The 23,895-nt window shown below is 46.7% G+C and overlaps 1 protein-coding gene across 1 annotated transcript in view; it reads left to right on the top strand.

Moving 5' to 3' along the window:
• Positions 1-23,895, top strand: part of LOC119448578 (Down syndrome cell adhesion molecule-like) — a 150,143-nt gene that overhangs the window by 69,759 nt on the left and 56,489 nt on the right. The window contains exon 3 of the mRNA XM_037711811.2: positions 16,279-16,452. Within this exon, the coding sequence (XP_037567739.1) occupies positions 16,279-16,452 (174 nt within the window). The remainder of the gene's footprint in view (positions 1-16,278; positions 16,453-23,895) is intronic.

Here is a 23,895-nt window from a genome sequence, read left to right as displayed (position 1 = left end):
TGGAAAACAAAACCTCATCCAACACCGTTCTAATGAAAACTCATGCGCCTGCGGCAATATGAACTTGAGAGCTGTACGCGCCAACCATTACACTATGGAGCAGAGCACGTGAGGCTGCCGCGGTGGAGCTGCAAATGAAAAACCCAACAAGTAAAATAGCGAAAAGCAAATTGTTCTGAAAACAACGTATGAGGAGCTGTATAAATAAATTGTTTGTTCGGTTTAAGTATATCGGTTTACTTAATACTGAATCTGAAGAAAAATAGTTCCCCATAATCGTTGTCAAAACATCGGAACTATTTTTGGGGCGAACGCAGCTACTGAAAAGAGTATCTATAGGTTCCACAGCGTTGCGCACGATGTATGAACGGATTATAAGCACACACACACAGAACTCAGGCAAGCACATACAAGAGGTGAATGAGAAATTACAACCCGGCGGTTGTTCGTGAGCAACATACACCTTGCGTACACAAGCAGCATAGTCCTGAAAGAACGCTCAAGAATAGATGATGTAGACATCACTCCTTACACAATTCGATTATACTGTTTGGCAATCTCTTTGACCCATCAAAATACTTATGCTACTTGGCCTGTAAAGTCTTTGGCGCAATTTAATGTGTGATCGACATGCTTCATCACCACGAAGCATTTGGTGTTCCCTCGCGCCACGTGATTATTTGTGCGGCATTTTACGGCCCACATAGAGCTTTGACAGGTGTGGTGTATGTGCATGTATTTCAGGGTGCCCATAGAAGGCAGTGCTGTAGGAGACGTTGTGTTCATTGCATAGATGTTCTTGAGAAGATGGCGGTGCTCACTGCATGTGACAGCCTGCTGTTGTCGCATGCAGTAAATGAGGTTATAACCGGAGTAATCACCGAAGTCCTCTGATATTGAATCGAACCTTTCCTTCGGCAGGCATGTTTCTTGCGATTCCAATTTCCCGAACTTAAAGTGTCCAGTGGCGACTATCGGCCTTCCCGGCGAATGATGCGATGACGCTTTCTGAACGTTAGGCGAATGCTAGCGTTTCAAGCTGGAAATTGCGTCTCCACGAAGCGCTGCCTGTGAACTGGCTTTGCAAAGAAGGCAAGCATTTTTCCTATCACGTCTTCATCGATACGTAAGCGTCGCAGACATTGCGGAGAAGCTTCTAAATAACAAACCGAGACCGGGTTGTCATAGTAGGGAAGCAAGAGGAGAGCTCTAGCCTACATCGGCAAGAAGGCAACGGCAGACCAAAGTTCGGAGAGTGGCAAGGCACACAGGTGCAAGCAGCATTGTATTCCTTGGAGAGTGGTTGCCGGAGGAAGAGGCGCTATTTTCTGCAACCCTTAATGGAGCATGGCCCAGCGCCTGTATTCCTAGGAGGCCACTGATTGTTGAGGATGGAGGTGTACCGGCTCCTCCTCAAGTTTTTTTTTTCCTTAATTAAGACTATAAGAGCGAATGCTGAGTCATGTGGAGGCTGCCGGGTTGATTAAAACTCAGCGTGACTGGGATGAAGACAAGAAACACAGGAACACATTACGAGTGCTGTTTCTTTGTTGTCTTCGTCCCCAGTCACGCTGCGTTTTAACCAAGTATGAACCAACTCGCGCAAGGTTTTACCGCCGGGGTGAGTTCGCACTCATGGATCGCGCACGAACTTAGCTACTGCAGCTCTGTTCTAACCTGTCCTCTCCATCGGCGTTGTCTGTCACATCTCGGGATGTGCTTTAGACACAGTTAAGGGCCGCGTACACCTAGCTTTCACGTTCTACGAGTACTCATTAACTAACATGTTAGACATGTGTCGTTAGGGCTGAGCAGTTGCCGTTAGTGAGTGTAAGGCTAGGTTCGCGAGCAAACAACGCCTCACATTTTCCCCTAGGGGCGAGGCGAACTGAAGCTGCTCTGCGACGCTTCAAACATACGGCGTGATCGTTTTTAGGTTTTACGAAATATTTATACATCGCCTGCAGCGGATAGCGTAATGCTTGTCCTTGAACTCAATTATTCGAAGAGGCGGACATCATTATCACGAGAAATCGAAATACATATTTAACTAATTAACGAAAATTCATTATTTACTTTTTGTTTAATTACTTTACGGCAGATACTGCAATTTACGAATTGTAGCCGGTGAGGCCGCATGACGTATCCACTTGAAATAAATTTCCAGGATCACACCAGTTTCGAGGTATTATTTCCCAAAGTGTGGGACGAAATACATGGGCTTTCCAGTTACTTTTGTGCTTCAATGCTTAAAAAGATTGTTTTGTTAAAAAAATGGCACAACAGTGCATTTTTACGGTGAGTTCGATGGCGCATATCTCCAAACTGTTGTCATTCTGGAAATTCATTCCAAGTAGATGCGCCTTCCAAGCTTACCGGCTACAATTTGTAATTTGCCATATGTGCCGTAAAGTAATTATTGAAGAAGTTATTTAGTGCATTTTTTAATTATTTGAATATGTGTTGCAATTTCTCATGCGAGTAATGTCCGCCTCTCTGAATACTCCAGCTCAAGGACTAATATTTTGTTATCTGCAAACGGCAATTTTTTTTAAATTTCGTAGAACTTAAATGATCACCCCGTAAATCGTCGAAGTTGGAATGCCACTGTGTTCGCGTTCGAACTTTATATTATTTTTATCAACCCCGCGCTCAAGTGCGACATTACGTAATTGGCCCTTTGTTGGTTTTTCATTTGTTGCATGTTATGCAGCAAGATTTAGTTGGTTGCATCACTTGTTGCACATTACTATATATAAAGAAGTAAAATGGAGTAGCAGAAAGCACATGATTCTAATCTATGCACCTGATTTCTTAGCTAGTTCTATTTCTCAATATTATCCTGAAATATTTTCAGACGCGGAGAAAGGTAAGGTAATACATCCACTATCAGAAAGAAAACTTTATTCATTGAAGCTTCCACGCTACCTGTACAAAGAAAACAGCCGTCGTTACCATACGCGTTGACATTCGCTGATGAAATGGTCGCTGTATTTCTAGTCTCCACACGAGGCCTCCAGCACCCGGCCCTCGTTCTTTTTGTAGCTGTTATCTTTTCGTCTGCGCTACCTTGTACAATGCTAGAACTCCGCATGTCATGTTTAGGACTTCCATCTTCATAAGTGCACCGCATCGTACGAGTCTGCATTTGCATTGATCAATATTGAGCTATATCATGTCTTTAAAAAAACTTGCTTAGAGTAGCATAGAGCACCAAAAACGTTTTTTTTTTCCAATTTGTTAAGTCATGATGAAAACTGTGCATCGAGACCTCCTTTCAAAGGTCAAATCAAAGGTGACTTTGCGTTTCCTCGAAAACAGTACTTGCGGTGTTCAGCCTGCATATAGTTTGTATGTTTGCTTCTGAGTTAAAAAATCACTATTGTGGTTGCTAATAGTGCGGCGAGATACATGCATTTTGTCTGGTTGCATAATTTAAGGAACACGGTCAATTTCAGGTAACCGTATTGTAACCACAGTGGCCTTGTCCTGTCCGGTTCTAATAACCAGATATGGTATCAGCTTTAGACCTTTTACTATACAGGTCAAAAAGGTAAAAGAGCGCACTGCGCGTTTTCTTGCTGTTGCGTAAGTTCGTCTGTTCTCATTACTGAAGTAAACCAGTACATCTAAACGGCATTAGGATTTCAGTTTGTTTCTTTATTGATGAGCTCGAACAAACGATTAGGTCGCGTTCTGCAAATCAAGAATAGGAAAAACATTACACGTGGTTAGTCAAACATGGTAACCAAGCCTATCAATTAGGAGCAGCAAATTTACTAAAATAGGCTGCGTGCCGCACTTAGCCAATGAGAAAGAAGCCGTCCATGCTGATATTCTATCCCTACAAATAGGCGGAGACGACCACGTTGCAACATACTAAGCAGTAATACAAAAAAATGCTCGCACCATGACTATACTTGATGACTTTCTGGCCACGAATACTATCATGGTACCAAATAAGCCCTCTCCTTATCATGGACCATGACATAAACACAGGCGAAGGCACAAGAATTCCGCAAATACCGGAGGGCTTATCAAAGCACCCTGGGACGTATGAATGTCCGTAAAATCTACAAACCACGGCAACATTTACCAGAGCGCAAAATCAAACGAAGATAAATATGGCAAAAGTACAGCAAATTTGAATTAAGTTGTCTGATGCCGAATAGCAAGCAAACGTGTGGAGACCATGGCATCAGCAAACAAATTACAATTCTCCACACACAGCCACTTCTCCCACCCCCTTTGACGCACGCACACAACGTGAAATAGCTTCAATTTCAATACATTTCACTGATCGAACAACCGCACGTACGCAATACGACTTAATTTCAGCCGGCATGCTCCGGCTGCGAATAATTATTATTTTTTTCCGACACCATTGGTCTCCAGATTTTTACTCGCAATAGTCCATATGTAACCACACTTCTTGCCAGTTTTCATAGGAGAAAAAGCCACTCACATGTAGGTCGCTTTTCAAGTTGGCGAAATTTACGCTGAAGTATTTAACCCAATTCAATATATGTGTATGTGAAGGGATCGACATTCCTTCTAAGGAGCAGTAATATATACTATGCCGTCTGGGGTGGATGCGCCAAGTGCGAGTGAGTTAAAACTGAACAAGGGACATCAATCTTGTATTTTTAAAAACGTTTTCGAAGCGATGATCACAATGACGCCACCGTAAAAGACAAACGGGTAACGTTACGCATAGCGCCAAATGCTCCATGCTCAATTGCATCCACCGCCTTACTTCAGCCTACAACATATTGGCCCACGCTAAAGCAGGCGTACAGTGCACCAGTATTAGCGTCTACTTCCAAGCATTAAAGCGAATCGATGCTATTACATTAAAGCAGGCGCCCGTTGCGAAACATCTGAAACGGCTGTAGTATAACAAAAATAATTGCAAGCCAGAGGCCCTCTCTTTTTCTTTCTTTTTTTTAAATAAAGAAAGATTATTTATTCACTCACTCATTCAGACATACAAATGGTTTTTTACACGGGTGTTGTGTGGGAAAGAGGGGCAAAAGGGCAAGTTGGTAGTGGTCGTGGTGCTGTTGCAGCAGGCGGGGTTATGTTGGCACCCATAGCCGGCAATTTGTTCCGCCTTCGCAAAAAGGCAACTAAATGCCTGACAACGTGTCTAAACCCGCCCTAAGTACCAAATTTAGCTTCGTTTCTATTGTACCGTGCACACGTCAGCTCATACTCGTCTCAATCATCCTTCATTCACTATAGCATATCTCCAGCCAGCGCTGTGTCACCTGTGGCATATGTCGACACACTTCCCTAGGCCTCAAAGGTAGCGAAGCAGACTCGCTGGTCGATACGTAATGCGCCTTTTTGCAATCCAATACGTGGGTGTCGTTGAAATGCTTGCGAGCCAGATGGAAGTGTAGCCGCGAAGCGTGGCGAAATGAGGGAGTCTCCTTTTTCACTGTCTGCTCGTCATAGACAGGGCACTTGCCTCCCTCTTTCCTGCTTCTTTGAGGACTTCAGCATCGTCTGTTGGTGAGCAAGCGGGCAAGCTAGGACAGGAAGGACGTAAGAAGAGGTGCTTATCTCAAACTTCCACGCAAAATCCCCTCGGTGACCCAAAACCCTTTCGGATATCGATGCGTCCAACGCCCCGGAAAACAGAAAAAGCCTTCCACTTTGAAGAGCCGCGAGTCGCCTGCTAGCACGGATCGTTGCAGACCGCCCTCGCTTCCAGCTATCCTCGTTGCTTTCGGTCGGCTCTTGTGCCTCTTTCGACCGCCATGACTGCCGTGCATCAGAGAAGTCGCCGAGGCAGAATGAAGTGTTGCAGTGGTATAGCAGAGATGGGAGGAGAGAGGAGACCCAGAGGATCGTCGGTCGCCCGAAGCACCATGCGCCGCGTCTTCGCTATTGGAGAAAGCAGCGTTTCCTGCTGCGCGGTTCCCTAGAGAATCAGTGCTTCTGTCGGCGGCTGATCCACCGCAGTGGAGCTGCAGGATACACTCTTCAAACTCCCGTACTACGGGTTTCTTCTCTACTTGAAGACGTGTCGTGGATGCCGGAGAACAAGTGACCGTTACGAGGCCCTCTCGTCAGTGCAGAAAACCTTTCGATGCGGAGCGGTGGAACGAGTGCGCGGATCTTTCGGAAGGATTCTCCTCAGCTTCGCGAGTGCTTACACTGTTTTGTTCTTTTTTGTTCATTCCTTGGACGAACGACGTTTGAAGTGTGCAAACCGTTCCCGTTTATAAATCTATGTACCGAAGCGATGTTCGTGTTCGTGAAGATGTGAGGCACGTCCGTATCCAGAGCGGCGAGATATTCTTTGAAGTGTGACGGTTCTGTTAGAGGACACCATTATCGATGTATGCGAAGGGACTCCGCAATATGAAAGCATCAAGGCACGGCGACTGCTTGTAGCGCTTGGGTGAAATTCAGTGACCGTTTCGCGTGTACCTCGCAATCTAGATTGTAACATCAGTATCTCTAACCTAGTGTTAGTGGCACATGATGAAAGCGTTCGAGTCCCACAGTGGCGACGTACATTCACGGGACATTGACCGCCCCCAGCCGCAGCGTCAGTTGGCGCAATCGGAATAAAAAAACGCACCAGCCGCTATCATGTGCTGATCGGGTGGCTTCGTCGGCCTATTAATTCCGGCTGCGACTTCAGTGTGTTGAAACCCATTGAAAAAGTATGTCACGTCCCTTGTGATGGCTGTGATAATAACTCGGTCGAATCTCCGAGACCAGTTGTCCCCAGATCTACAGCTACATCTATCGGTACCATGTTGTACCATCGGTACAACATGGTCAGTATGACGTGAATAGACCATGTTGTAATGTTCATGGATCAATATCACATTTACTAACTCCTAGGCGTTCCTCATTGGAATGGGCGAACGCTACAAATGCGACACATACACACATTATCTGTGTCTGCCGTCACTACAGTGCCGAGAGGCAAGTGATTCTTGCACAATGCTGGATAGACTGGTAATTGTTTACAATCAGAACAACAAGTTCTAGGCCTGTACACCCAAAGTATCTCAGAGCAGAAGGATTTATTCGCACTACTCAAGTGTCTGAGGTCTACGGGTCTTCATGACGTACTTTGAGAGAACCGCGTGCCACTGGTGTACGCGGTGTACGTGGTTACACTGTTTGTGCTAGCCTCTCATACTCTCTCTATTTCTATCGCTTTTTCCTTACGCTCTCTTTATATTTTTATCCCCCTACTTCTTCCCCCCGTGCACGGTAGCAAACCAGAAGTACTTCTGGTTAATTTGCCTTTCTATGCATCCTTTCTCTGTCTCTAACGTCGCATGTCTTAATTGGGACGGCCTTCAACAATAGTTGTAAAGTACGTGCTCTTAAAAGAAACCTTGAAACACATTTTCGTTACTGTGCCGTCCGCACCGGCCAAAGCCAACTGGACGGCCGAGATCAAGGTCTGCCGAGCATGGCCTGACACATTGCGCTACAAAAAGTCACAAGAGAGAACGAAGTGATAAGGCAAACGAAGAGAGGTTAACCAGGCTGAGCCCGCTTCGCTACCCTGCACTGGGGAAGGGGAAAATGAGACTGAACGATGAGAAGGCGACAAGAAAATTTCACAGTATGAACGCACACACATGCACAAGCGTTCATTCTTCAGTAAGTCACAAGCGGGCATATAGCCTGGTGCTTCTCAAGAATTGCAGCTGTGCTTTTGCAGCTTTGAACGTCGCAGGCTCACGAGGCCACGGACCCAGAATTTTCTCTCCAGTAAACGACCTAAGTGCTATAAAGCTGTCTGAAGTGCAAGTCTCTGATTCTTCGTATGGTGAGCAGTCACACAGGATGTGTTTTAAGGTTTATTCTATACGCCACGCTTGTTGTAATTGGTATTGTCCGCCGTTCCAATTAGGCAATATTGGGTGTTCGTAAAAGCAAAATCCAACCGCAGGTGACACAGCAGGCATCTTCCCGTCGACTAAGGCCGGGTAAGAATTGTACTTTCACATATATCTACAGTGTGTGTAGGCGCCTGTTAGTGAACTTCGGTGAATCCGACTTGCTTAATGCGATGATACGATCAAGAATGCATAGGGGCCACGCTTCGTCCGTTCTGAACAATGGAATCGAAGTGCTTTTGGCTTCTACATCTGGCCCTTAGTCGACAATTTTATTGCTGATGATACTGCAGTTCCCCGGTAACTACTGATGTATTATGATGTAGCCTCTTTCAACCGCATGTGGGAATGATATTCTGATCTCTGACACCGGCTGATGTGCACCCCGAAAAGGTACAAGTGTACCGCTGCGACTATTGAAGCCAAACAGGAAGAATGCACTGCCTGTGACGTAACTTCGAATGTTGCAGTTAATCTGCTGCTCCATAGCACACGGAATGCTCAAGTCATGTCTCTAACTTTATATGTTCGACTTTCCTAAATGTAGGGTAGCCAACCTGGCTCAGTCCTGGTTAACATGGCCTGCCTTGCATTTATCTGCACTCTCTCACTATCTCTCTCTTTGACTGTGTCTAGTTCTCATATCAACCCAGAAAATAGCAAAACAGCAGGGAAGTGAGAACTTGTACGGAAAGTACACATCACCCTGCACTTAGTATTGTGCCTTGGCAACATGGTTATACTTCGTGTACTGCGCCCGCACCAAAGAACATTTGATTCGGCATTCATGGCATCACTCTAAACTTGTGCAGAGCCTTTGCGCTACGACGTTCCAAACGAGGAACAACCTTTAGGAGCGAATGAAAATGAGCGGCTAAATTTTCGTTCATCCCAACATAAATATTGGTTCGATAGCATTTGTGGCACGGGTTTCGGTGCTCAGTGAGGTATTGCGTAGAACCTTTAGTGATATAACGGTAACACTCTCCCAAGCGAAAACACAAGGCATGTATGTATATATATTATGATGTAGCCTCTTTTTAGCACTGCATTTCCACCAAGAACTGTTGACTAACTCGCTAAGCTTTCGATTCTAAAGCAGAACCAAGTATTAATGTCGAGTGACTCTCGCAACGAATCAGGATAACTCCCCTGCCGAAACTTCGTCGACTCCACTTGGCCCATTTCGCTACAAAGGCAATATACCTGCTACCCCTCTTCACGTTTGGGTGAAAAACGTGACAATTATTTCTTAAACAGCCATCAAGACATAGCAAAATAATCTACAGTCAACCATACCTTTTCTAAGGTATATCTATGGCGGAATAGCACTAACAATATTAATAATGTACGTAAATATTGTTAAATTTCAATTTCATTCATTTCTGATCATACGTCTCGTCGAGTGGCCATTTCTAGCGATAGCGGGGGCATGACTTCGTGCGAACCAATCACAAAGGCCAAAAATAATATAAAATAAAAAGAACCACTATAAAATGCCACTCATGGGTGTTCCCTAGAAGAAACGGTCACACTGCGGATCGCTGAACCGAGTGCCTCGTAAACACCTCTGCAAGTGGCCAATGTCTACAGATTCACACTGCCTTCCGGTGATCTTCCGCCATCAGGTGTCTGCCCAACGAGCGAGCAGCCAAATTCGCCTTGAGAGAATAACAACGGAAAAGGATCCGATAAGATCTCTTCTTCTTCTTCTTTACCGGGCCGCACGACCTTTCTTCCCGATAGCCTCCTTCACACTTTTTCCATGTCCGTATCGATGTTCGAGCGGCGCGGAGAAGGCTTGTCAGACAAGGTGCCCCCCCCCCCCCCTCCCCCATGGCACCGCATGGGTGGAGCCCCAATCAGGCCGATCGCACGGAAGGAACCCGGGCCGAGCTGCGATATCGATTTCATTCGTGTTCCCCCTACCCGGGTACACCCCTCACGGCGAAAAAGCAGACAAAAATAAATAAATAAATAAATGAGGTACCTGCTGGGAAAGAACTGAGCGGAAAATGAGAAGAAGGGAACGGGTGTGAAATGAGACAGAATGAAAATAGGCTGAGGAAAAAATGGGCGTAAAGGGGGTATAAAATAGGAACAAAAAGGGCAACTAAAAGGAAGAGCTGCATCCAGTCGACCTCCTCCCCACGCTGCGCGCGCCATTGTTCTTTAGTTTTGCTCTTTTTCTTTTTCGTCTCTTTGCGGACGGGAGAAGATAGGTAGAACTCTCTGCTCGTCTTCCTTACTTTCCCTGTTTTCTTTTTTTCTGAGCGATGTTGCCGAGTGGATTGCAAGCAAAGGGATAGGAAAATACAGGCCTGGTAAAAAGGAAGAAACAGTGAATCGCCTAGGCGTGAAAGCTAATCTTAAGCACACTCCCGTAAACTAAGGAACGTGAAGCGCTGTTCTGAATTGAATTGAAAGAAGAGGAGTACAACGCTCCTTTAGACACACTAACAATCAACGAGAAAATTTGAAACCTGCAAGAGAGAATTTCGGAACTTCTTTTTTTTTTTTCCTCAGTGCTCTTTCGCTTAGCCTTTGCGTTAGGTCAGCAGGAAAAGTTTTGAATTCGACTATCGAATAGCTACTTATATTGCACACATTGCTCGGTCTGATTTTCTTCTTGTGTCTGTATTTGCTTGCATGCCTGCGATGATTCAAACGCGGTTCTTGTGGTATGGAGATCGTCCGGCACGCAGCCTACGAGTACATGCATTCATAGACAAACAGATTCACACATTCAATAAATTTATTATTGCGATAGCAATTACATGGACACTTCAGGCGCATTTTTGGCGTCGTCGTCGCAGTGGTGTTCCGTATGAAGTCCAAGGATGATAACACCGTCGCCACGCACCGCATGCTGTAGGTGCGAGTGAAAGAGCGCGAGGGGAGCCGACGATGTCGGCTCAATCCCGGGCGCACAAGGGACGGAAGCGGAAAAGGAAGCGCGCCGTCTTACGTCGCGCGAAAGGCCCCGGAGGGAGGTGGGACGGGGGACGTTGTACTCCGGCAGCGACGGCGCAATACGCAGTCCAGCACCATCTGCGCAAGCAGATGGTGCTGGACAGATCGTACGCGTCGAAGCGTGGTGCGAGCACAAACATCTTCACTACACAAATATCGGTGCTCTGGCTGCCTCATAAAAATGTGGGCAGCTTGCACTAGTGGTGCAAGGCTGGAGTAAACAGTGGAGCTGGTGATCGACCTAGCTTCTTCCAGGTTTTACTACGCTTGGCTAAGTTTCGCTAGGAAATGTTAAGTGCTGCTAGGCACGGTATTGCGAATCGGCTCACCACCGACGAGCAGATTCTCGCTTGGCCGCGCGACGCGCTTCAAGATGAGCGGCTTCTTCTTCGGGTGTCCGGATCTTCCTTGGTCGTCCGATGTCAAGGCTACATGTACTCGCCACAGAGTCAACTCGCCACAATCTCTCCGGTGACGTCACTACCAAGTTGCGCCTCTACACTTGCCGGGGCGTGGCTGGTCGAAACCTGCCGAGCCGACGCCAGAGGTGCCTGCTGCAGTGACGGACACCTCGCGCGTTTCGCGCGAACGCGGGTCAACGGGGAAACACGGACGGAGTCGGCAGCAGCTCTGCGCGTTGCCTTGTTGTTGCCACTACAATTTCTTTCTCTCTCTCTCATTTTCTCTTTGTCTCTCCCGAGCATAGCACGCGCTGCGCATATGCTCTCCTTCCCTCTCCTTAACATCCCATGTCAAGGCAACATGTGCATGGCACGGAGAGGAGGCGAAGAACACGCCGCTGCTCGAGGTGGTTGCTGGGCAACGCGCGGTAACGTCATCGCCAGGCGCAGAAAACGCGCGTTCTGCGCCGTGCTCCCTTAAGGGCTGCAGAAGTAGGCGTCTCTTTCCTCCTTTACAATCACCATATATGTAGAGCAAACGCACTTTCTTCCGACGCGCGAGAGGCCGTGGGGGAGGGGGGGTGGAGTGGGAGGGAAGGGAGGCGACGTTTAGCTGCGGCACCAAGTGCCTATTTATATCAGAGGCTCCGGCAACAGTCACCAACGCCGCATGCATTTTGAGCGAACGCGGGCAAAACGCCGACGGCGTCGACAACAGTTCTGCGTGTTGCCGGTGCTGCTGCATGTCCAAGTTTATACAGCTGATAAAGCTAATATCATTACTGCGTACAGCTCTCTACAAATTTGCTATCGCAATTGATGCTTCGCCTTTCAGGTGAAACTGCGACAACTTTTTTTTGTTCGTACTATATTACGCGGCGCGACCAAGAGCTTAAACAGCTCCGCTGTTAAAATACGAAACGATGCCTACCAAGGCGAAAATAGTGAGCTAAGTGGGCGCGCGCTGGCGCACGTCTTGTAGTTTCAAACCGTCATTCCTCGCAAGGCGCTTCAAACGCAAGGCGCGCGGGCGCGAGCTATCGCGCGCCGCCAAGCGTGTGTAGTTTGGCATTTAATGCCAGCTTGTGAATGCGCGCACAATGCGCACTCACGAGCGTTCACTACAGAGTAATTATAGGCGGTCGAAGATTCTGGTATAAACATCGGGAAGGGCACTGAAGCATTCCTTCAGCTTTATTGCGTACTATTCTCGCCGATAAGTACTTGTAGCAGTAGCACGTTAATTTCACAAGCAGATCAGTAGCCCCGGAAAAAAAAAGGGATGTGAGCTACATACGCGACGCTTCTGGCGTGCTTTATTGTGGCCTGCTTTTATGGAAACATGTCGCAGTGGGTCAGTGGTTATGCACCTTTCTCTCGCTCACGGAATCGCCACTTCGACTGCCGGTTGCTGCGGCTGCATTCTGAAAGGGCTGAGTGCTGTTTAATTCCTGCTGCAAAATTTTTTGTACTTGGGAGGTGATTGCGTTGTGGCTACAAGAGCAAAATTCTTATTCCGTTAGCATGCATTGTGCAGCGTAGACATGAAATGGTCGTGCTTTGGGAAATTGCCATTCGTTTTTACACTGCTTTATACGAAGTTAACACTCTCAAAACAGTTAGCATCCCTTTGGGGCCTATCTTTGTCCCACAAAAATAATCGTAATATGTCTTGTTTGCGTTTCCTTTCTTGAAAACTCTGCGCTCGTTACTTTACTGTCAATAAGGCTATGTCCCACTTATAACGCTCATGCCGTTCGTGACATTAAAGTACGGGGCGCGCAGCGGTAAACAAAGAAAAGACATGCGAGATAGATGACGATTATTGTTGTGGGACAAAGATACGCCCCAAAGGATGTGAACTATTTTTAGGGTGAAGTTTTTTGTGATCCTTGAGCTCAGCCGTTAGGTCATCTGTCACGGTATCACGGTAACTTTCATTCGCGTAGTTGTCCGCCAGTGGTCATCCCTGTGGTAATCGTCTCTATGTAGCGCCGTTAATTATCATATGTGTGGTGAATGCCCCTATTCCGGACGGTAGGAAATTGGTATTACAGGAGAAAAGTTTTGGGAATACGGGCCTTGATTTTTGAAGCCTCTCAGCTCGGCTTCAAGCAGTAAACTGCCCCGATGTTAGGTGGCGTTCTGTACCAGTACAGTTAAGAAGTGTTGTTGTAACGTCATCAGTTTGCTTGTATCACCACTGCTATTGCATGTATGTTATTTTGATATATACAGACTAAAGTTATAAAATACTTAGGCAGATTACCCATGCTTAAACTTACGGAACTATAGATAATACGATGGACACTATAATGTGTTCTTATTACGCGTTCCCTTTATCTTCACTGAGTGTGCCTATTCCATCGAGTATTTACGTTTGACAGTTCTTTTGAAAACGCAAGTTTGTCAATGCCTTCTAATCCTAGTAGCCTCCGCAGCAACTTTCTGGTAAACTTCCGCCTGTGGCTTAGTGTGGCATTTGGAACGCGCATTCTCTCCGTCTTGGAATGTCCGATACACCAATGTGTGCGACACCCGTGATTCTGAAGAAACCATCAAACACCTGTTGTGCACTTGCCCTCAACACGACGTCCAGGGCAGATCTTTACAGACTACACTAAGCCGACTGGACTGTAGCAGAACATTTCCTGAAGCAAAAATTATTGGACCCTGGCCACATCCGTCGATGGCGCATCCGCCGATATTCGTGCGTTACTGCAGTTTTTGAGGAACGCCGGCCTCAATGACCGACTGTAGGACTGTTGTACGTCCTCATTGTCTCTGTCTGTCCCTCTTTCCCTTTTTCTATTCCTCCGTTTTCTTAACCCCAGTTTAGGGTAGCAAACCGGACGCTCGTCTGGTTGACCTCCCTGCCTTTCCTTTCTTTGTTCCCTCTCTCCTCTGCTAATATTCGCCGAATCCTTGGAAATAAAGAAACCTCGGCCAAATTCTAGAACTCACAATCTTCCCAGCCTCCCGTTGTCTTCGGCACCTTAATAGCATGCATCTTCTTCCTATATAGATGCACTTTCAAACACGGCGTCTTAAGCTTAAGGCGTTAACCACAAACAGATTCTTGCAACCACGGAGCAAATGCTCAGGAGACACATATAAACGAGAGGGCTCAAAAAGAAGTGAGTCACCCAGAACACCGCGCGAAGAATGTTTTCAAGCAAACCTCCGGTGCCAAAATAAGGCGGTCGATCAAAGCAGATGTCTGTCGCTTCGATGAAGACACACATAGAAAAATAAATACGGCGAAAAAAGTTTGGCGGTGTTAGAAGCTCACCCTTTTTTTTTATGTTCACGCCACTGAGTTGTCCGTAGAAAAACATAAAAGATAAAAGAGGAGTAGCAAGAACGTGGCGACGAAGCGAGTCACAGCAATGTGGCGACACTCCACAATGCGGATGGTGTCAAACTTTTTTTTTTTCTGCTCCCAGCCACGAAGAGGCGTGTGCGGGCGCGGTCATTTGCATATTCCATTAATCTGGGCGACGGCCGTCGAGCGCAGCCGTGATCGACAGCTAGGGGGCGCCTGCGGCGTAGAGCCACGATACCGGCGGCAATTTACGTTCGGCAGGCTCCCACCAGCAACGCTGTGTAATCTGCCGCCACATCGCCCGCTGAAAAAAAATTCTCCACCCGCTTGCTCTCAATTCGGGGAAACCTCACGCGCCCGAGCCCGGACTCGCTCTTTTGAGCAGTGTATAATAGTGTAACGCTATACGCGCGAAGGATCGGCATCCTTGATGGCACCTTTGAAGTGCATTGAGCGAGAGAGCAAGCCAGCGCGCGAGCGTTTAGTCCATTTATCACGCAACTGAAGCCTCGCCTGTCGGCAGCTCGGCGCGGTAAGCCGACGCCGCTTTGCAACCTGCGCGTGCTAACGCATTCCTATTTTATTTTATGGACTGAATGAAAAAACGTGCTCCAGTAAGACGCACTTCATTTTATTTGTACGAACTTCTTGCATAGGAAGTCGTTTTGCATTTAGTTCTACTCGTGAGAAAGCGTTGCCGAACACAACAAAAATTGCGCATATTAATGGAAGAATTACAAACAGATACGCCACTTCTTTTTGCATTTTAATGTACAGCATGGTCAGAAAGGAAACAGGTGCTTGTAAAAAGCTTTGCCCTTTTAGGCTTGAGCGAACGCACCGAATTCAGCTCCATGCGGTATAAAATATTCCATGCTCTTTGTCATTAAGACTTCATGGTAATGTACGGCATTGTTATGAAGGTGAACATAAAAATTTCAGGAATTGACACAATATTTTCTCTTTATGTTTCGTGGGTAGGAAATTTCAGCGCGTTCTATTTTTCTACTTCATATCTCTTTTAGAACTGAGAAATATTTTTTGTTCTTTCTCTTGTAGTCGTGTGCCTGACATAGAATCATAGCTTTTGTGTGCGTGCGTGCGTGTGCGTGTGCGTGTGCGTGTGCGTGTGCGTGTGTGTGTGTGTGTGTGTGTGTGTGTGTGTGTGTGTGTGTGTGTGTGTGTGTGTGTGTGTTCGTCAGTTCGTGAAGATGAAAGCATTGATTTCGATGGTATGACTATATTTCTGTAGCTGCGTTAGCAAGCAACCTGGTGTTCATGTAAACAAAAAATTTAGAACAGGTAGGCAGGAGCTCCAAAATGATTGTTGAACAAAACTTTTTTTTTTTTGTAAGCACAATGCAATTGTCACTGCTGCATAAAACAGTAAAAACTCAGTAGCTACATGAATCGCTTAACCATGCAAACAAAGTACGTAAGGGAGAACTTAAGAGCTTAAACTAGCTGCAAAAGTCATTCCAATCGCGTACACCAGAAAGGCATTTGATGCTACTTCGTTTAGCGGACATCAGCCCTCTTCTTCAGCAGATATGGAGAACCTGATCGCTCAAGAAAGCTCTTATCATTTCTTTTTCTCTTCACTTATTTCACTTACGTCACGTATGGGGTTATTACATTTCAGTAGAAACGCTGCTGTGACTTAGGCATCTTTTTTATTATTGTTATTTTTTTCCCGCAGTGGTAGCACAAGACTGGGAGCTGCGCATGTGGTCCGCTCCGGGTTCGGTGCCACGTGGCGGCGCTTTATTGGTGCGCTGCCCGATACCGAGTCACGTGAGCCACCACGTGATCGTCACGGCCTGGGAGGAGGAGCACCACAGTCCGGCACTTATCACGCCCCGATCACCGACCGGTGAGTGGTTTCCCGAGCATACTCACTGTGAGACTCGGCCTTTTCAATGCGAAGAATTTCAGCGGCATCCGTTAGATAACTGTATTCATACAACCTGTAGAAAGTTTATTGACGTGTTTCTGTTAAGTCTACAGATTGCCTATAGATAGCCTGCGACATTGTATTGCTGAATTCTGTTTTCTTTTATTTTATTGCGATATCAATTATATGAGCACTCGAGGCTCATTTCCGCCGTCGCCGTGGTGTTCCGTATAAAGTCCAAGCGCGATAACATCGTCGCCGCGTGCCGTATGCTGTAGGGACGAGTTTAAGCACGCGACGATGAGCTGATGACGGTGGCTCAATCTCGCGCGTGCCAGGGATGAAAGCTCCGGAGTTAGCACTCCGTCTTACATCGCGCGCAAAGCACCGGGAGGGGTAGGGGGGGGGGGGGGGGGGGCGTGGCGTTATACTAAGGTAGTGGCTGTGTATGGCGCGGCCGTGCAGGCCCTATCTTGAAAGCGATCTGCGATGGGGACAGAGTGTGCGGAGTGCTGATAGCTTCGTGTGCGCTGTGTTCTCGCCGCTTAGTTCGCGTTGAAGCGAGCACGAAGGTCAATTCGCTCGCTGCTGCAGCCGCGCTTCCTCACTCCAGCGTTTTGACAGCGAGTGTAAGCGGTCATCGAGGCATATGCGTTCATGTTGGCTTGCTGCGCGCGTGACACCATGCTTGTTAATTTAGTTAGTAAGCGAATGTCTACAAGCATATAGGGCCGATAAAACTACTATCCTTACTTTGTATAGCTCTACTAATTTGCTATTGCAATCGATGCTTCGCCTATTGAGCAAAACTGCGTCTTTTTTTTTGAACACTAATATTTACTTGCTTTTTGCAAATGCCCCGTTGGCTTCGTTCAAACGTCCGTGGTCTGCAATAGACAAAAGGAAGCTGAATTCTTGAAGATTTAACAACCAGTTGCCCCCCACCACCTTGCAATCAGTGTCAATAACGATGATTACACTAGCAGCACTCAGTATTCCACTTGTGATGAGATATTGTCTTTCCTAATCGTGTGTGCCTCTATACCCTGTAGGTTTAGCTGTTCCAAACTACATATGATATAGTTGACAAATTTTTATAAAAGTATCAGTATATAGTAACTGACCATGTTGAGCGTGCATGTGTTGAGAAACCACAAAAGGACCGAGTTCTGTAGAAAATCATTCAATAAGCAGTCAATGAAGTTTGAAGAAGTTTGAATGAAGTTTGAGGAGGCGAAGCTAAGGTTTTCGTAGTTATTGTAGCTTGTTGCTCATTGAGTGGGGACAAAATAGGACGTTTCAGTACCGAAAAGCCTGCTACACGAGAATCATAGTCTGACCTCTCGAAAGACGCAACTTACGTGTGTGAGTGCAACATTGTATCAACACTCCTTCGGAATCGCAGGGCTCAAACCGCAGCTTTTGTCAGTGGTAGTGCAAAGCAATGGCGACAGAGGGCAGGTACCTGGCCGAGAGAACGACACCGTTGCACTAACGTGCGTGGAATTGTTGCCGAACCAGTGCAGCTTGTGGCCAAACACTGCCGTTCATTCGATAAGGTCGAAATGTTTAAACTCTTCATGAGTTGATCGGGGAGATATGATCTCCAAGTGGTATTGCACCGAGGTAACACTGCCTGACAGAAATGTAAGCAGCTGAGGGCAAAAGCCCATGTCAGTTCAATTATCGACGAACTATACGAATAAATAAAAACGGGCAGCCGTCTGTACGGTCCTTTTAATGAAAAGTGTACATTTCTTGGTGAGCACATGGGTAAAAAAGTTTAAAAAAAATGACAGGATGGTGTGCATGGTGAAGATTAGGATCTTTACTATTGCTGAAACTGCGTCATACAAGCAAGTACCCTTCGTTAAATATCTCTGCCATTGCCTGCCACCCCTAAGGATGTTCCTAAAATATAAAGGTACGAACGATAAAACATGGCAGCGTCACTCCTCGCTACTTGCGGATGTCTGTCCGATCGCCGAAGGCGTATTTCTTATCGGCGCTGGGTCGCTAAATGCTGCCGTCGCACGTCGGCGAGTCGGGTAATTGAATCTTCGCCAGCCTCTCGACCGATCGTTACTGACAACGAGTGTTGTCGCGCCATCGTCTCCGTACTGGACCTTCTTTGCCTGGCCGTGTCGTTTTTATCTGTCCGTTCGCAGAATTCCAAAGCACAACGGAGGTTTCTGTCTGTTCGCTGTATTGAACCAGTAACTGAAGCTATAGTTATTCGCCCATCTCTTCCCATCTGAGAACAGAAAAGCGAAAGAAATCGCACATAACCGCGTACGTACTTATTGAGTTAGGACTAGTTTACGCAGCCAACACAAACAACACCCAAAAGAAAAAGCACATAAACACGGACACAGAAGTAGCCGCTACGAATCTCGTGCACTTTTTTGATTCTAGGTTATCTCTTTTTTTATTTCTATATAAATTAAAGGAGATGTTGGTGCCTTTAGGTGGTACCAGCTGCTGCTTGTCACATAGCGGACAAACGAGAAACGCGCGGAATGTAGTGCAACAAGCGCAAACAAGTACAGTTCTGCGACGAAGTGGAGCCAGTACAGATTTAACAGTTCTGTATAAGCGCGCTTCTCGCTTGAAGCAGTGAGAATATCATTTCTTTAAGGCCGTGAAGCAGGAAACAATAATGTTTATTTTTCGTTTGCGCGTATAAGCGGCGGCGGGCATCGCAAAATGTCCTGATTGTCAACGATTATTTATAATATCACCATTATATTTGCTAATGAGCCCTATGAAAATGATGCCCGCAGTTCGTGTTCTCGGCATGTCAACTTAGTATATAGGAGTCCCGATACTATCAGGTGTTTTAAGATAATTGTCCTAGGGGCATGCCACAAGATACTGCGGCCCTATGGAACATTATGGCTGACCACCGAGCGAGCCGGAGCGAGTGCCAAAACGTCGCGATGTCCTGCTCCCACGTGACCACCTTTGCGTCATGACGTCGTTACAAATACAACTCCTGAGAAACGAAACTGTTTCTGAATAGTAGAAAACCTATTAGAGTTAATTATTTAGGGCGCTTCGAGAGTTGCCAGTATATTTTTTAATCATTCGAGGTGCAGAACCTACATTTAGCGCAAGAAATGGAAAGTAAAAAAAAATCTCATCGTGAAAGAATAGCGCGAAATGCCCAACACTTCTTTTTAGGCCTCTTCTAGCGGTATGGGTTGGTATGTTTGCTTTGCTCGCTGACCTGAATAATTTTTTTTTATAATAGAAACATTTCCAGATACGGTCACTTCCTTCTGCATGAAATAAGAACTGCGTCGAAAATCGCCTCCGCCTAATTGTAAGTTTTCGATTACGCCTTTGTATGTATAGCTACGTGTTCAAAGAACACCCAAACAATAATGCCACCTCTTCCACTATTTCTGTCGTATCAAACTGCATTTCCTTCTTTCTTGCTTACGTTGTCTTAGCGTTTTGACGTCAGACACTTGCAAAACTACTACGTAATGTCACACTAATAACCATCGTTTCCTGATCACGCGGCTCTGGAGCGCATCTTCTCCGCGACGTCTCGAGTGGCCAATAGTGCTCGAAGCGGCGGGTTTCCTAAAGCTTTCATAAAAAGGCCGCAGGCCATGGAGGCGTCTGCCAAACTCGCCGGCGCCAGCTCCATTAGACGGCGCACGCGGCTGCGTATAGGTGTTCGTGTGGTGTCGAGTATGTCCTCCGTTTTTAGCTATCGTTGAGCAACGCTCCATCTACGGTGTCACCAGCTCCGGTCTGGTTTCTCGGGTATTTCCTATCTGCTTCCTAAGAGATCTCCCGGCTTTATTACGGCTAGTTGGCACGGCCGTCGAGCCTGGAGCACAGGCTATGTGACGTGAAAAACAAAAAGCACACACAGGCGGTGAGGGATCGTCTCGTCATACCCTGCGGGCATTAGTGAGTGACGCTCCTAACGGACGCCTGCACTCAGAACTACGGAGGTTCTCCTTCACTTGTTCTGTTCATCAGTTTCGAGCAGTAGGTTGCAATAGCGCCCCCTCCCCTCCTCCATAGTTTGGGTGAGCGCTTTACGTTTTTCTGGCTTCCAGTTTTTCGTTTCGAAACACTTCTTTCTTTTGAGCTCTCAACAGCGTAACCAACCGAAACCATATTAGGTTAGTCTGTCTATACTTAACTCAGGCAAACATTCTTGAACCGTGACCACATCCACCGCTGGCGCAGCGAGCTCTTTGTGCGAAACGGCTGTTTTTTGAAATGCACCGGCTTCAGCGACCACTTGTAGACATGCTGGAAGTCCCTATAGTGGGCACACAAAGCTCTCACTCTGCCTCTATTGAGCGTTTACCTAGTTCTCCCTTTTTCTTAACTCCAGTGCAGGGTAGCGAACCAAACGCTCGTCTGGTTGACCAGCCTGCCTTGCCTCTCCTTACTCTCTCTCTCTCTCTCTCTTGAGTTCTTCCCACTTCCACCTTTCCTCATTTCAAACCCTTCTTTTTTTTACTCTGATAAGCGCAACCAAACTAAACTATGTCTGGTTAACCTAACTGCCTTCCTTGTGTTATCTTTTCTCTCCTGATTACTGCGAGTGCAGTCGCGAGAAAGGGTCTGGGAACGACAGCTGGCCGTGAAAATGTTTCTTTTTTTATTTGAAGCCTAGGCATGAAGGCTGTAATCAAGTAGTATAGCCTGCGTGCGCCTGCTCGACCAATGTCTTACATTAAGACAATTCCATCTTGCACTACTAGAAGAAATTTCCCTTTTCTACTGAAGCCGTGTCTCAGACCTTTTCTCTGGACTGTACATCTAGTTCCGCATTGGTCACTTCCGTAATCCTTATATCCATGAATAATAAAATATAGTATTTGATAAAGTCTTATAAGTTCTAAAAGTTTCGTATTTCTAATTACATAATATATAAATCATCTCGTCCATCCGTAAGCAGTAGAACAATGCTCTGCGTTTGAAATGATTTGCCCTGTCACCTTATTCAAACAAGCAGTCCGGATTTTCCTGAATATGTAGCCTGCGAAGTATATCTCGCTAAAATATGTGGAACAATCGCAAGCATATACCTGCAAGCATCGAGACGTATTACGACTGATAATTTTGGTAAATAGTGTCAGCACCACTATATCAAATATCATCATATGTGGAGACCTTAACGCACACAACGTAACATGGGGGAGTAATCACTGTGATGCCCGTGGGAATATCGTTCAGTGCGCCACGGAAATATGCAATCTGTGAGTATTGAATGATGAATCTGTGACATTTATGTGTGGATATAAGTATGCCAGTTTTATAGACGTAACACTGTGCTCTAATGATCTTGTTACCGATGCTGGATGGACAACAGACGCAGAAACACGTGGAAGTGATCACTTCCCAATCCTTGAATCACATCCACGATTAAAAAGTACTTAGAAACGAAAATGCGTGGATATAACAAACTGGCAACTCTTTCGCCGGCACTTGTCCGGTCGAGTGGATTGTGAAACTGACGTAGAGAAACTCACATCAGTGATACAAGAAACAATGAAAATGTGTACGAAACAAGTGCCCATTCCTGATGAGTACACATCAGTTGATGGAGAATATGAACATTTGAGAGCTGTAAGAAGAAGAGCAGAAAGAGCTTACTGCCACAGTGGAAATATAGAAGCGTATAGAAATTCGCAGCCAGTCCACTCAGTCATGCGAAGACGACTGCAAAAATTAGGGGAAAAAAGATGGCGTGAATATTGCAATACGTTGTCTCCTCTGACGCCAGTTCCTCGAGTATAGATGACTATTCGTGCACTAGGCGGCTCTGTTGTTCAAACACAACTATTTCATGCTCTCGCAAGCACGAAATGGTTGTGCTTGCGAGAGCACAACATATTTTAGCGGGATGCGGTGATTACCAAGCCAAGGATACTTCAGAATTAGTGATTGCTGAAGAATTCTGCAAGATTATAACTAGAACAAGCGTTCCTATTACTTGTGCTAAGTTTAAATATTCAGTTGAAATGGCAAAACAAACAAAAAATTACGGGCAGCTTCACACTAGTGGTGCGAAGACTGGGCAAAAGCGAAGCTGGCGACCCCCCCTAGCTTTATCTCGGTTCAGCCAAGTTTTTGCGAGGTTATGCTCCAAGACTCGGCCACGTTTTGCGCAAGATCACCCCGGAATCATCGACAGCCCAAGGAGCAACGAACGCTCGGTTATTAAAGTATCTGGACGCTTCTGGAGGCTCAAACGCTTTTGCTCGGTTTCGCGGTCTCGTAACTACGGATCTTCTGCGAATCGCCTACGTTTCACCGCCGCTCCGGCGGCGCGATACTCGGGATTGGACCGAAGTCGTCTCACTTGCTCTCGAGTAACGGCGCGGCGGCTATCGCGCCGCGCTTCCGCTTCTTTGGGAGTAACGCTCTTCTTCGGCCGCCCCATCTTCGCGGTGATGTGCTCAGCGCGGAGACGGCAGGGCTTTTGGGTCGCCGTGGTGGCGACGCGGAGCTATAGATCCCGTGGGTCGGCGCAGTGACATCACGGCTTAGCTGCGCCTCTGCGCAGCCACGGCAACCACTCCTTACGGCGCGGTGACGTCATGGCTCGGCAAAGCTAAGGCGAAGCGATGCGGTGCGCGCGATGACGTCACGGCTCACGCAGCTGTGGCGAGGCTCGGCGCGGTCGGCGCAGCTGGGGCGAAGCGTTGCTAGGTTGGTGACGTCATTGCCCGGCGGAGGTTTTGCGGCGTACACTCGACGGACCATCCTCGAGCTTAAACAGCTTCGCTAGTTCACAGGGGTATGTGCCATTGCGCTTGGACCCTTTCTGCTCTACCACCAGGATCGGCCCACATTTCGGCGTCACACCTGACGGCAAACGCCCTGGTTCAACAGCTTCGCTCTTAAAAGTTCTAGCGTGTTTTCAGTCTCAGCATGTACAATTGTACCTCGAATTCTCTATGATTGAACTAAAATGTACACTTGCATCTTGTAAGACTGCTGCAGGTCCAGATTCCATTACACACAGTATGTTGCAAAACATGGGACCAAATGGTCGATTAGCACTTTTGGAGTTACTCAATGACTTGTGGAAAAAGGAGTATGTCCCTGACTCTTGGAAAGCAGCACGTGGGATATCTACATTCAAGCCTGGTAAAACGCCTCTCTCTCTCTTGAGTCTTTTCGTCCTGTGAGCCTGACGAGCTGTTTATGCAAGGTCATGGAGAAAATGATTGACACTAGGCTGCAGTGGTGGTGTGAGCAAACAGAAGCACTTCCCGATCACGTGACAAGATTTCTAAGGCAGCGATGCACCATGGATGCAATTTTGGATATCGTTACCTATGTTTAACATAAACGAGCTAGAGGGAATGTCACAATAGCGGTTTCTTTAGGCATTAGGCGAGCCTTCGACACAGTCAGCCATGCGGCGGACTGCGTTCG

Source organism: Dermacentor silvarum, chromosome 4, assembly GCF_013339745.2.
Source record: "Dermacentor silvarum isolate Dsil-2018 chromosome 4, BIME_Dsil_1.4, whole genome shotgun sequence".
Taxonomy (NCBI): domain Eukaryota; kingdom Metazoa; phylum Arthropoda; class Arachnida; order Ixodida; family Ixodidae; genus Dermacentor; species Dermacentor silvarum.
The sequence above is the reverse complement of the archived record's forward strand: the minus strand, read 5'-3'. Positions and strand labels throughout refer to the sequence as shown.